The sequence below is a fragment of the Sorex araneus genome, chromosome 1 (assembly GCF_027595985.1).
Source record: "Sorex araneus isolate mSorAra2 chromosome 1, mSorAra2.pri, whole genome shotgun sequence".
Lineage (NCBI taxonomy): Eukaryota > Metazoa > Chordata > Mammalia > Eulipotyphla > Soricidae > Sorex > Sorex araneus.
Window position 1 is genome coordinate 142880867 of NC_073302.1, and position 15107 is coordinate 142895973.

The following is a 15107-nucleotide window of genomic DNA, read 5'->3' on the forward strand; positions in this document are numbered from 1 at the left end:
CCTTGTCAGGTAGTAAAGATGTGATTAGTACTTTAAAAAACATTTTTTAGATTATGGAGATTCAAATTATAAATTAGGGGAATTTTGAGTAAGAGTATGTGTGACTCCTAGGAAAAAAACAAATTCTGTCCAGAACCATAGTACAGTGGGTTGGGTGCTTGCCTTGCATGTACTTGACCTGTGTTTGATCCCCAGCACCACATGTGGTCCCCTGAACCCTGCTGGACTGCTGCTTCACAAGCGTGGAGTCAGGAGTAAGCCCTGGCCTAAAAACCAAAAAAAAAAAAAGAAATAGAAATCCATCTGAAACATCAATAGGATGTTTGAATATAGGAGTAATTTAGAACATTGTTACTCTAATTTCTTACTAATTTTTAAAAATGTAACGTTACACTCAAGTATTTTGATTTATTTTTGTCAGGTTTCCATGGATCTCAATAGTGCCAGCAGTATTGTTCTTCAGGTCTTAACACAGGCTACCAGTCAAGATACCACTGTGTTAAAACCAGCGGAGGAGCAGTTGAAACAGTGGGAAACACAGCCAGGTTTCTATTCAGTGTTGCTGGTAAGTGGATCTCAAATAGTTTACTAGTTTTAAATAACTGAAATACTATTTATTTTAGTTTTTCTAACAGCCTCCTTGTATTGGACCTTTGCTTTGTGAAAGTGTTCTGCACATTGACTTGGTCTTTATGTATTCAGGGCCTGACTTTGAGGGTACTTAGGAAATGTTTGTTGACACATGAATAACTGGGCAACATATTGGTAGTATCTGCTCAGACAGCAATACTGGACTGATTATTTTATTTACTTTTAATTTTTGGCTTTTGGTCCATACTGTGCTAAGTCTTTACTTTGGGCTCTGGTCTCAGAGACCATTCCTGGTGGGGATTGGGAACCATGTGGAGTGCTGGTGGTGCGAAGCTGCTTACTTGCTATACTGTCAGGCCCCAGTTGGTTTTTTATATATATATATTTTTCTATTTTAGCATATTAATAAAGCTGGCAATTTTTTTGGCCATACTTTGTAAAATAAAAAATACTAGCAACTGCCATATATATATTTTATTTTTGTTTGTTTTTGTGGTGCCATGGATCCTAACCAGGATCCGACATGTGCACCTGCTGGGCAAGTACTCAGCCACGGAGCCACCTCCCTGTATTGCCATACACATCTCGACTTAATAGGAAGTTTTAGCTGCTAAATTTAAGAAAATATCAATTATGACTATGAGGGAAATTGATTATCTCAAATTATACTTGATATCTTGACTATAAGGTGAAAGCTTGCTCATTTATTCAGTGGTAGTAGTCAAATTTAGTGTTTTGTGATCCCAGCACCACCAATCCCAGGGCCTTCTACACTTTGTATGTAGAAGCTCTCTTGGTGAGTTCCATCCCTGGCCACCCCCAATTGTGAAAGATTTATTTGATTTCTTTCTTTCATTTTTGGTTTAGAGAGGTCATAGTTGGTGGTGCTCAGGAGCTCCCAGCTTGGTGCTTAGGGGTTGCTCCCAGCACTATACAGGAGACAAAGTTGTGTTGGGGATTAAGCCTGGGCCAAAATACTGACTGAAAAGGATTTTTGTTGTTGTTGTTTTTCTTGCTGGCACAGGGAAGGTGAAGAGACAACCAGGGGGTGGTGGTGATGGGGACATCTACCCCTGCTGTGCTCAGAGCTTATTTCTGGGGACTAAACAGGGTCACCTACATGGAAGGCAAGCTCCTTACTTGTTACACTGTCTCTCTTGCCACCAAAACATTGATTTTTGTTTTCAAGGATATTAAAGGAAATACTTTTAGTTTTTTTGGTGGTGTGGGGGCTCAGACCTTAAACATACAAGGCTGGATACACATGCTTGACTTCTTAGCCACATTCCTAACCCCCAAGGCCTGCTCTTCTTAGGTAATTCCAGCATCATGTTTGTAAATTTTTGGCATAATGAAAGTGGTGAAAAATTTCTTCATATGGTTATGCTCTATGTCAGTCTTGTAAATTTTTTTAGACCATATATTAAGTACTTGGAATTTCTTATTTTAGTTACTAATCAATATTAAAAAATAACCGGCAGACTTGTTTACCTGTTCTTTTTTTTTTCAATTCCCTCCAAATAACATTTCTTTTAGATAATTTTTGTTATAATTTTGGGCCACATATGGCATTCTCAGGACTTCTTCCTAGGTCTGAGTTCAGAGATTACTCCTGGTGGGGCTCAGGCAATCAAAAGAAATACCAGTGATTGAATCAGGGTCAGCTGCATACCCTACCTATGTACTGACACTTTGGCTTGGAATAGATTATTTTTATGATGTATTTCAAAACCTAAGTTTAATTCTTCCTTTCTGTCTGTACTTTGTGTCAGTGGTGCATTTGGTTCATTTTTGCCTTAACTGTTTATTCTAGTCTTCAGATTGCTAAATTTGTATGACTTATCTCAAGCTTATGCTCTATTACTTTAGTTTCTATTTAGATAGGTATCTGCAGATTGACTTTTCTTGGTGCCCTAGGTATAGCTGAGTCAGATAGGCTGAAACCCATCTACTTGTGTAGTATTCTCCGGTTTGCTCAGCAGATGTTTATAAAGTTTCTGTCTGGGCTCTCTGATAACAAATGTGATTATTGTAAACAAATGTGATTATTGTGGTGAGCTAAGTGTTAAAATAAGATAAATAGATATTGTACAACTTCCTGTAATTTTTTGGTAAGCACATGATTTTCTCATGGGGTTATGATACATTGCTGTTTTTAAATTTTAATGCATGACATTTGCATTGTAAAGAATACAACTTCTACAACTTATTTTTGGTTTTAAGATGCTTTTAGTTGGGTGGCAGAGGCAACACCCAGCTGTGCTCAGGGCTGACTCTGCTCAGGGCACTATATGTGGTATTGGGGATTGAACTGGGCTTGGCTGCATGTAAGACAAGTATACTATCTCTCCAGTCTCTGGAGTTGAGATTTTCACATACAAGATAATTTTGTTGTTGTTGTTCATTTGTTTTTTGGATTTCACCCAGCAGTGCTCAGGGCTTACTCCTGGCTCTGCTAAGGGATCACTTCTGGAGGGATTTGGAGGACTGAATGGGGTGCTGGGGATCGAACCTGAATACATGGCAAATATCCTTCCCACTGTACTACCTCTCTGCAGTAATTTTTTGTTGTTCAAAATTTTTTTGGCATTTTTGGGCCATGTCTGGCAATGCTTGGGGACTGCCTCTGGCCATGTGCTTGGGGCATACTCCTGCCAGGTGCTCCGGGACCATGCGAGCAATGGGGATTTAAATTGAATCTTCCACTACCAAGTCTGTGCTTAGCTCATAGAGCTCTTTCTCAGGCCCTATTGTGGGTTTATTAATTATACATTTAAGTTTTTACATGTCCACTTGAATACTGCTTTTTATTTACAGAATATTTTCACAAACCACACTCTGGATATAAATGTAAGATGGCTTGCTGTGCTGTATTTTAAGAATGGAATTGACCGTTACTGGAGACGGGTAGCACCTCAGTAAGTTTCATTGCCCTTTCCCTCCTACTGTGATTATTGTCTAAATTCAAGAACCTGTAAGAATGTATCTACTTTGTTTTTATGTAAAATAATGTCAAGATGCTTACTTCAGCAGTGCAGTACTAAAACTGGAACAATACATCGAAGATTAGCATGGCTTCTGAATTAGGGTGCTTTGCAAATTCATGCAGTATTTGATGTTATATAGAAGAAGAGTGCCTTAAAGACTGGAGAAGAAAACTGCTCTTTATTGGTAATTATAAATCGGCACCCATTGACCCATTTTATTGCTTTTCTTTTGAGTTTATTTTTATGAAGATGGGATTGTGAATTTTTTTTGTTGGCCTTTTGCTTCTAATGATCTTTAATTTTGTACACACAAAACAAATGCAGAGTGAATGAGTCATACCAAAAACTGTCTTTTAAAACAATGTTTAAAAAGAAGTATGAAGTTAGGACCTCGAATAAAAACATTGAGAAGGAAACGCCAGGTATTTCTGAGTCAGCTGATTACTAATTCCTATTTTTTTGCACTAAATGCTGCCTTCTGTGTTAGGATTGGGTAGTTTTCATTTGTGTACATTGTCTCTTCAGATTTATAGTGACTTTTAAATACATTGTTAAGTAACTGATTTATGTTTCAAAAATTATTTTTCAATAGAAAATTTTTAAGGTGTCATGATTTACAGTAGAATTAATATTCATCTTCTAGGCTTACAGTGGTATTACACTACACCTGCTATCAGAAGTACCATTGCCAATTTACTTTCATCATATCCTTATTCCCTTCTCACCTCATGTCTGTCTCATCTTTCTGTTTTCTCAGCTTTTTAAAGCACCTAAATAATCATATATATATATATATATATATATATATATATATATATATATATATATATCTCAAACTAGGCAGTATGCGCTTAACCCTGAAATGTGATAGAAAATAGTGAACTTTGCTAAAAAAGTAACATATTCCTTGATCTCCAGTAGATGGCACTATAGGTCTTTAAACAAATTTTTTTAAATGGTTTAGTATTTCAAAATACAGTAAGTTACTACCCTTGAATAAAACTGGAGGCAGCTGGAATCTTTTGAGGCTGTACTTAAAATATTATAGTATGAAGCAAACTCTTATTTTTGAATTTGCAATTTTGAAAAAAAATGTATTTAGTGAAGAGAAGTGGTGTGTTATTAAGAATTATTGGAAACTGGTAACCATCATATACTTTTTTTTTACTGTTGTGTTAAATTGAGTTTTTTGGTGTCTCCTAAAATTTATTGTATTTGGGACTGGAGTGAGAGTACAGCAGGTAGGGTGCTTACCTTGCCTTGGGTTTAATCCCTGGCACTCCATATGGTTTTCAAGCCCAACAGGAGTGATGTCTGAGCACAGCCATGAGTAACCCCTGAGCATTGCTGGGTGTGGCCCCAAAACTAACAAAAGCACCCCTAAAACCTATTGTGTATTATTAGTTATACGAGGAATACAGTTATAAACAACTCTTCTCACAGGTAAATTATGATTAAATATTTCAGATTGTACTTTCACAGATCATACACAAAATTGGAAGTTAGTTTAAATTTGAAAGGTTAAGGAATTATCATGTGGTATTGGGTAGTTAAATTCCAAACTTCCTTTTTCAGTGTATTACTGAGACAAATGCAGAGGACAGAAATGAACTCAGGGAGCAAGGATAATAAGAATATACTTAGTAAGGGAACAGAAGAGCAAGTATTAGGAATTGAATTCAAATTTTAAGCACTTGAAAAACTTATATTAGGAAGAACCTTCTGTAACCAGTATTTTCACAGAATGATTAAGCAGTATTATGTTCTATAGAGCAAAACTGGATTCTGATTTATTCCAATTTCTGCTTGGAATATAATCTGAATTCATCTAATGATAATGTGCCTAAAATTAAAGGTGAACTATTTTTGAAGAATTACTAATGTTTTCTTTACTAAATGTTACTTTACAGAAGTTTTTTTCAAGTTACTGTGTGTTTCACATATATATGTGTGTATATAGATGTATGTGTATATATATATATATAGTGTTTATTTTGCTAATTATTCTATTATGAAAATCCTGTAAACTGCCTTGAACTTGGCTTTTTTGGCATAGAGGTAAACCTAAATTTCAAGCTTGAAGCAAAACATTACAGAAGAAGGCACTATTTCAGCAGTTTGATGATAAACTATTAAAGTTGGAAAGCACAGCAATGTTACGAAAGGATTAGAGAGAGATTTCTAATGGTAAAACATAGACTTGCATTGAATTTTGATTCGTTTCACCACCTCCAGTGGTGCTCTATTCAGAGATTGCTGGGATTTTTTACAACATTCATATCAGGGCTTGGTTTAATCTGTCATTTCAGTTATGCTGGTGTGTTTTATTGTGTGTTATCCTGATGAACAATGTTTAACTTTTTCATATACTGACTAGTCATATGAATATCTTTCCTGAAAAGGCCTGCCATTTGTACACAAAAAATTATTTTATGGGGCCAGAGCGATAGCACAGCGGGTAGGGCGTTTGCCTTGCACGCGGCCGACCTGGGTTCGATCCCCGGCATCCCATATGGTTCCCCCAAGCACGGCCAGGAGCAATTCCTGAGTGCAAAGCCAGGAGTAACCCCTGAGCATCGCTGGGTGTGACCCAAAAAGCAAAATAAATAAATAAATAAATAAATAAATACTTTTATATTGGAACCAAAGAGATAATATAGAAGTTAGTGTTTGTTTGCATTTGCTAACCCCTGTTTGATTCCCATCACCCCAACTAGTCCCTGTGGACTGCCCAAAAACAAAAAAATTGGGCATCTTACTGACTTGTGAAACTTTATATAAATCTTTTGCTAACTAGACATAGTGTTATTGTCTCTTATTTTGCGACTTGCATTTTTGCTTGCTTTGCTTTGTTTTGTTTTGTTTTGGGGCCATGCCTAGCTGTGCTTGCCTCGGTGCTCAGGGATCACCTTTTCACTTCCTTAATGGTCTGTATTGATAGAGGTTTTTTGTTTTAATAAGATCTATTTTCTTTTATCATTCTTTTGGGACTGTTTTATAAATTTTTTATATAACTCAAGTCATGTACATTCTCAGAATTTGGGGCAGTGTTGCTGGGGAGATAACCCAAAGAGCTGGAATGCATGTTTTGCCTACAGCACACCAGGTTTCAGCTCTTGTGGTCCCCTAAGCACTGTGTTTTTGGGCCTCTCACTGAACTGCTTGGCCTGGGTGGCCGTGAATCACCTGGAGGGGCACTTGGCCTCTTGAGCCTTGTTTGGGAGACACTCTCCTGCCCCCCAAAACAAAAATGAATAAAGCAAATATTCATTGTGTCTTGTTAGAAGTTGTTTTGCTTGGCGTACTTTGTTGTGTAGTGGGTCTGGAACTGTTGTCTGTGTCTGGGCTGTAGGTGAGGCAGAAGCAGTATATGGATTTGCTCTTTTATCCTGTTAGCCTCTTTGTCTTTGGTTTTTGTACTCTGTAAAGCCTAACATTGTTTCATTTAAAAGTTTTAATTTGCTGTTTTTCTAGCATTTTGAGATGAAAGTATAGATAATCCTTTATATTCAATATTCATATAATATTGAATATTATGTGAAAAGTCTTAGTATTTCAAATGCTTATATATACATATATATACTAATACATAATACTAATATATATACATACATATATAAGCATTTGAAATACTAAGACTTTTCATATAATATTCAATTTGGTTTCTTTTTTTCATACCCAGCGTTGCTCAGGGGTCACTCCTGGCTCTGAACTCTGGAATTACCCCTGGCCGTGCTCAGGGGACCATATGGGATGCTGGAATCAAACCCGGGTCGGCCGCATGCAAGGCAAATGCCCAACCCGCCTGTGCTATCACTCCAGCCCCTCAATTTGGCTTCTTAAGTCTTCTTCTTCTTTTTTTTTTTGTGATTCTGGCATGGAACCCAGGAACTCACACGTGCATAGCTAGTGTTCTGCTCAAGCGTTGGTCCCAGTAAGACTTTCTAGTTGTCAACATTTACAGTGGTGTGGTACTGACCTGCTTTCATTATTAGGTCTCACTCTCTTACATAATGAATATATATATATATATATATATATATATATTTTTTTTTTTTTTTTAACAGTGCTCTCTCAGAGGAGGAGAAATCTACATTGCGTGCAGGGCTAATCACCAACTTCAATGAACCAATTAACCAGGTTAGTGAGAAAATTAGTGCTAACTCTTCTTTTTTCTTCTTTAGTTGCTGCTTTTCCAGAATAATTTCATCTATGTATTTGTTTGTTTTGGGATTACTCCCAATCATGCTTAGGGATGACTTCTGGCTCTGTCAGGAGTAATTGGGATAACTACTAAGTATCCATAGTGAAATTATCTCTTCTTTTATGACTTGCTTTCTTACTTGCTTTTTAAATTCATTTTGGGGCCATATTGAAATATGCGCAGGACTTTCTCCTAGCTTGACTTTGTGATTATTCCACTTCTGGCAAGGTTTGGGGGACAGACCATATGTAGTGGTAGTGCCAGAGGTTGAACTTGGTTAGCCACGTACTGTAATGTCTCACCCACCTTTCCACCTCTTTAATGGTGTATATTAAGGGAATCACTCCTGGTAGTGCCCAAAGTACCATATGGGATGTTTGGGGATCAAACCAGTGTCGGCTGGATACAACAAGGGAAGCCCTTTACCTGCTGTTTTATTTCTTTGGTCCTAATTTCATTTCTTGGCATTAAAAATAAAGTATTACTATATAATATTTAGTTGTTTTGCTTGTTTAATATAATCATTTGTTGAGTTTTGGGGCATGCACGGGGCTTACTCTTGACTCTAAGCTCAGGGATCATTTCTGGCAGTACTTGGGACACCATATGGAGTCCCAGGAATTAAACCGGAATTGATCGTGTGCAAGGCAAGTGCCCTACCCACTGTACTCTGGCCTCTCTGTTGAATTTTAATATTTTAACATCCAGTGTTGTTAAGAATTGTAGTTAAACTACTGTTAATGATGAACTTTCTCATTTTTTTTAACCTCAATTTTTGTGTCAATATTGAAAGCAAATATAAATATATTTGGAGTCACATGGTACAGAAGCTAACTTTAATGATTTATATTATCCTTTTTATTTATTTACTTATTTGTTTATTTATTTATTATAGGAATGTACTTCCCAAGCAGCACTCAAGGATCTCAGGGACCCAGACTTGGCAGTGTGCTGTCTAATTCAGGAATTCTCTGAGACCACCAGGGCTCTCCTGAGTGGTGCTGAGGATTGAATCCAGGGCCTTGTGCATGCAGGGTGTGTGTTCCACCCTCTTGAGCTATTACCCCGTCTCTTCCCCTATTTATAAAAATCACAGAATGTGGGCCAAGAGATTGTACAGGGGTTAAGGTGCTTATCGTGCTTGCAGTTGACACTGGTTCAATCTCTGACACCACATATGGTTTCTAGGTTCTGTATTTGGTGCTACCAGGCGTCCCACGGTGCTCAGGGTTTACTCCTTGCTCTGCGGTCAGGGGTCTCTCTTTTCGGGCTCAGGATCAAACCCAGATTGACTTCATGTAAGGGAAACACCCTACCTGCTGACTATCACTCTGGTCTCTCACTACTCAGGTTTTTGATTATTTCCTTTACCTATCAGATTTCCAATTCTTATTTCTTTGTGGAGGCTAGATAATAGGTTTTAATTATATATTCTTTTTCTATTTGGGTCACACCTGGTGATGCACAAGGGTTACTCCTGGCTCTGGGGAATCACCCCTGGAGGTGCTCAAGGGACCATATGGGATGCTGGGAATCAAACCCGGGTTGACTGCGTGGAAGGCAAATGCCCTACCCACTGTGCTATTGCTCCAGCCCCAATTAAATTTTTTTATAGTGAGATTTACAAAGAATAAAATGTTCTGTTAATGGATACAAAAATTCGTAAATTTTTCTAAGTTGTTTTAGTTAAATTCTTTTTGTTTGTAATTTTGTTCCTGGGGCTACACTCGGATGCCGAAGTCCTACCCCTGGCTTTGTGTCCAGTGGTGCTCATGCATGCAAAATGCACTCGTTAAGCTCTCTCTCAGTGCTATTCTTGTTCATCCTTTTAACTTGACTGTTAAAGCACAGTGTCCATTGCAGCTTCATTTTGACCTTTTAAAATGATCCTGATTCTCTCCTTTTTAGTTCATTTCCTTAGGAGATAGCAGAGGCTGGAGAGTAACAGTTGCTTTAATTAGAACAGTAGGTGGTTGTAGGGACTTGGACAAGTTGGGGGCAAGGGGCGCACCAGTGCTTAAGTGTCCAGCATTTGGGCAATGAAAATCTATACAGTTATTACTTATATACCTAGTAATAGAAGATTCATCTTTCTCTTAGGTCAGACTGAGGTTTTAGAATTAGACGCATCTGCTGATACTTACTATACTAGAAATTATAAATTGTCTAAATATGTTGATTATTTAAATTTAGTAAGAATTTTTCACGTATGCAGAATTTGGGAAAATGAATGTACTGAGTGTAAAATGATAGTGATAGTACAGGCAGTAGAGCACTTGCACTGCCTGTGGTTGGCTTGGTGCCACCAGGAGTGATCCCTGAGCACATAGTGAGGAGTAAGCTCTGAGCACAGCTGGGTGTAGCCCCAAAACAAAGAAAAGAAAAAAATGAGCAATAGTTGTTTCCCTAGATAAAAAATATTTAGTAAGGTAAGTGGCATTGTTCTTTTTAGTTTTGAATATCCATCTATTTTCTCAATATTTAAATGAAAATATCTTACTACTCTTGTTTATTCATTTACACTTTGCAACACATTATTTGGGTAGAAGTTAAGAAAATCTCACTTTGCTTGATATCTTACTGGGAATGGAGACCCTCATAACACTTTTGAAAATGTCACAGGTTCCCCTGCAATCCTTAGACTTCACTTTGAGAACCAGTATTTCAAGTAGTCATTTTGTGAAATTTTACTTATTGTTATTAAATTAGATAGTTAATTTGAAGTTAACTTTCAATTGTTATTGAAAGTTAATATTTCTGATCTGTTGTTTTGATTTTGTTGTGTGTATGTGTGTTTAAATTGACTTTTTTCCTTTAGATTGCAACTCAGATTGCAGTTCTCATTGCAAAAGTTGCTCGATTGGACTGTCCCAGACAGTGGCCTGAATTGATACCCACTCTTATAGAATCTGTGAAAGTCCAAGATGATCTCCGACAGCACAGAGCACTACTTACCTTCTATCACGTTACTAAAACTTTGGCCTCTAAACGTCTGGCTGCTGATAGAAAACTTTTTTATGATGTAAGTGACTTCAGTTAAATATGATTGAGAAAGCTGTTCACATTATATAAATGTATAACATATAAAATGTATATAAAATGCTGTAACTATCATACCTGAGAGATGATGTGTTCTTTTAACTCAAAAGTTTTAGAATAATAGATTACATTTGAAAGATTTTAAGTGATATGATGAATAAGATTGATTGGTTGTAAGTGAGTTGTACTTGTTGGTAAGAGTCTAAAGGCAAAGATACTGCTTTGAAGCTATTAAAGTAGTTAGGATGAGATGATAAAGCTCATAAATGAAGCAGTGGTAAGTTGAAAGTTAAAATTGACATGCCTATTAATTGATAGACTTAGGCAGATATAGGACGGAATCTGATTAACTGATGGAGAGGGAAGCCCTTTAGAGACTATTTTAGTGTCATTTATTTACTCTTTTGTCCTGTAGAATAGTGCCCGAGCGTCTGGTTGCATGGCTATGGGGGCCTCATGTTATGCTCCCTTCCAGGAGAAGCAGCCGTGTGAATTGGATGGTGGCCAATGACGAGAGTATCTGGCGCCATATGAGAGTATCTGGTGGCTTATGGGTGTGACCCCTGGTTCCCGGAGACTGTGGGAAATGGGCAGGGGATCTTCGCTCCTGGGTCCCGTTTGAGCCCAGAGTCCAAGGTCACATTGTCCCAGAGTCCTCATTACCTGGGTTCTATGGGACTTTACTCCTGCTTGAGGCTTGGCCTGAGTGTGTGGGGAGCGGCCTTGATCTTGGCGGTGGTTGGGTTGTAGAGGTCAGCTGCCGGGGCTGGGTCCTTTGGGGCGGGGAGGGCTCTCACCCGCCCCCCTCTGGGGCACCTCTAGTGAAGCAACCTGGCGCAGAGTCCAGTGGCATGGTTTTTGGGGGCCTCATGTTATGCTCCCTTCCGGGAGAAGCAGCCATGTATATACTATAGCTTTCTTATTCATCTGCTATTGGACATTTAGGGTTTTCCATATTGTGGCTATTGAAGTGCTACACAGTCAACATAGGTGCATGTACCTTTTCAAATTAACATGTTTGTATTTTGGGGGTGACCCAGATTTTTCCCCTCCCTTATTGCTGGGGATTGAATCAGGGATTTCACACATGCAAGGCACATGCTGTACCAGTGAGCCTCCAGTTGCTTTTTCATATTGGAAACTTTTCAAGCTGAAATGTCTGGAAGATTTGGGTTAGTTACTCTTTTTTTTTTTTTTTTAAACCACAGCAGCTTACTCCTGATTCTGCACCCTCTAATCACTCCTAGTGGTGCTGAGGGATATGGGGTTCCAGGGGTTGAGGCCATTTGGATGCGTAGAAGGCAAACGTCCCACCTGCTGTGCTTTTGCTCCTATCGCTCCAACCACAGTTAGTCTTCAATAAGAAGTACCCATCTTAATTCTTTCGTATCTCAAGTGGTGGTCTACTGATGTGTTCTCTTGCTTTTCAGATGTAACTTATATTTATCCCAGGCATTATCTAGAAATTGTGTATAATTAGATCTTATTTTTTCTATCACTTGAGTGTTAGCTTCCTAACTACTTAAACATTCTTGCTTAATTTTCTCATAGTGTGAAGCCATTTCTTCATATGGAGTAAATTATAGTTATTGGCCAGAGAGATAGATCATGGGTCCTCTCAAAATGCAGGTGGTTCAGGTTTAACCCCTAGCACTGGTCGGTGTGACCTGCCCCTCCTCTATTTTCCCTTTCAAAGTGTGCCAAACTATTTCAAAGGCAGAGGTTTTCAGAGGGTAATAAAAAGCTTAAAATATTGGAAAAGTGGTCAGGGATGCAGCTCAAGCGAGAGAACACTAATTTTGTCTGCGTGAGACCCTGGATTCTATCCCCAGCACCGCATGACTTACCCTAGCATTGCCGGTATAGCCTCCCAAACTAACAATAATAACCATACAAACATACCTGGGAAAAATTCAGTTTAGCATCTATTTTTTGAAAAAAATTACTAGTTTTTGGATTTGCCAAGCAATGCTCAGAATGCCTAGTGGCCCCTCCTGAAACTCTTATCCTAGTTGATTTTGATCAGGAGGACTGGAGGTTCAGTGCAGAGCAAAGATTCACTGAGAGCTAGAGGTTCAGTGTGCGCTGGAGTTCAATGCGGACTGGAGGTTCATTGCAGATTGGTGGATCAGTGTGGGCTAGAGGTTCAATGAGGGCTGGAGATTCAGTGTGGGCTGGAGGTTCAGTGTGGACTGACTGTACAGTGCGGGCTGGAGGTTCAGTCTGGACTGTTGGTACAGTGCGGGCTTGAGTTTCAGTATGGACTGGTGGTACAGTGTGGGCTGGAGGTTCAGTGCAGGCTGGAGGGTGAATGTGAGGGTCTGAGGATGCAGTGGCGCTTTTCGTCCTGCAGTGCTGCGGATTTCTTGGATCACGCCAACAATGCTCAGGCGTCTCTAGGCCTGCAAGGGGGTACTCTGGGATGATGTGGTGCCAGGGAACCTACTTTGATTCCTGTCTTCTTTCTGACCCCTAGCCTCTATTTTGGAATGGGGTAGTTGAATCTGGAAACGAAGCAGAGTATGACTGAGGAAGGGGTTGGGGATAAGATGTGTAGTTCAAGGTAGCTTGTTGGGTGAGTTTTATTATAGAACATAATTTTGCTAGTTGAATAAAATGGCAACTACTATATTTGTAATTTAGAGTGTAGGAGAACCTTCCCTTTAATAATAAGTTTACTTCAGTGCCAAGATGATCTTGATAGACTAAATTAGTTCCCTACATCACTGTGAGCCCCGAGTTGAGCTGGTTGCTATGGCAGAGCAGTGCATGTGCGTGTAAGGCTGCTACCTGCTGCTTGGTGTTTCCTTTGCTTCCACATTAATGTGAATTAAGTTCTTTTTTACAAGTGACAAATTGCAAAATCAACAGTTGAGAGAAAATTGTCTTGCAGTAACAAATTGAGTTTGATTTGACACAAAAAGGAATTTGTTTTCTATAAAATAGTAAGCTTATATATAATTCTGACTGTAGAGAAGTTGCTATTAAGTGCAGTTAATGTCAAAATCTAAAATCCGTGACAGTAAGGAAATTCTAGATTTAAAATGCATATTAGCCAAATAATTTTTTCAGACATTGATATTAACCCAGAAAGGTAGAGGACTGCTATAAATGAGGTCATTCAAACTTGAAAAATTATTAAGTCTCTCATTTTCTCTTTCCTCCTACCTCCACTCTTCTCTCAGACCTCCTCTTTTTTCTGTTTTTGGGCCACACACAACTGTGTTTGGGACTAATCCTGGATCAGTACTGGGGTTCTCTTCTGGTGGTGCTCAGGGGCATAACTAAACTTCCAGGACCTATCTAACTTGGGACTCAGCATGGAATGCATGTACTCTAGTTGCCTTCCTGGCCCTCAAAGATCTCTTAGAAGTAATATATTTAATTTGCTTTTAGAAATACGGCCTAACAATTCTGAAAAGACCTATTTTTCAGTGAAGAGCTTTTCTTTATACAGCCCCATGGTGAAGAAGATGCTAAAATTTTGTGATTATGTAAAATTTCCTTTCTATTCTGGAGTCTGATTATGTAACTTTATAACCTTTATTACTCTCAGATACTCTATATAAGCATCATTAGCATTTTGCGATGGACATATTAGAGCGACATTTAAATACAGATGTGATGTTTGTGATTTTTTGTGTGGGGAGTGTGTGTGTTGGGGGTCATACTCAGCAGTGCTTAGGAGATGGCTATTCCTTGCTCTGAGCTTGAGAATCCCTCCTGGCAATACTTAGGGAACCGTGTGGTGCTGGAGGTCCGACCTGGGCCTTCTGCAGGTACAATATATGCTCAACCATTGTGCTGTCTGGTTCCCAGATATGTATTTCTGAATCATTTTTCCTCCTGAATAGCTAAGACTTTTGCATGTTTAGTTTACCTTTTTTGTATTTCCTGGGCATACACTTGAGTTCTTGACCTATTTGCTCTACAACTTTGATATATAATCAGCTATGTTATATATCAAATTGAAGAAAATTTTAGATGTACGTGTGTTGAGAAAAGCAAATAATAAAAGCTTTTCACCATATTTAGCAGTTCTGAAGTTGTTGCTATGTCTTTTTATTTTCTTCTTTGCTGGAACAGATCCTATTTCATCTTGAAATATTTCAGTATGAATGTCTTAAAGTGGAAAATTTCCATAGTTTATTAAAAATCTTTAGAAATCTAGTCTATTAGAAGTCTAGTTTATAGAAGACTAGTTAATCAGGATTTAGTCTAAAGTTCTTCTGAGTTAGTAACAGATACTGATAGCTAATCTCTATATAAGATATATTGTAAATGTA

The 15107-nt window shown here is 38.3% G+C and overlaps 1 protein-coding gene and 1 non-coding gene across 4 annotated transcripts in view; both read left to right on the forward strand.

Moving 5' to 3' along the window:
- Positions 1–15107, forward strand: part of IPO11 (importin 11) — a 158666-nt gene that overhangs the window by 11158 nt on the left and 132401 nt on the right. For all 3 annotated transcript variants that reach the window (XR_008627366.1, XR_008627367.1, XM_004608471.2), the window contains exons 2-5: positions 422–565; positions 3409–3509; positions 7646–7718; positions 10601–10804. Coding sequence is in view for 1 of the 3 variants with exons in the window: in XM_004608471.2 (XP_004608528.1) it covers positions 428–565; positions 3409–3509; positions 7646–7718; positions 10601–10804 (516 nt within the window). In the remaining 2 variants the exon portion in view is untranslated. The remainder of the gene's footprint in view (positions 1–421; positions 566–3408; positions 3510–7645; positions 7719–10600; positions 10805–15107) is intronic.
- Positions 3610–3714, forward strand: LOC129401464 (U6 spliceosomal RNA). The gene has a single exon (XR_008628362.1). It is a non-coding gene; the product is annotated as a U6 spliceosomal RNA (small nuclear RNA).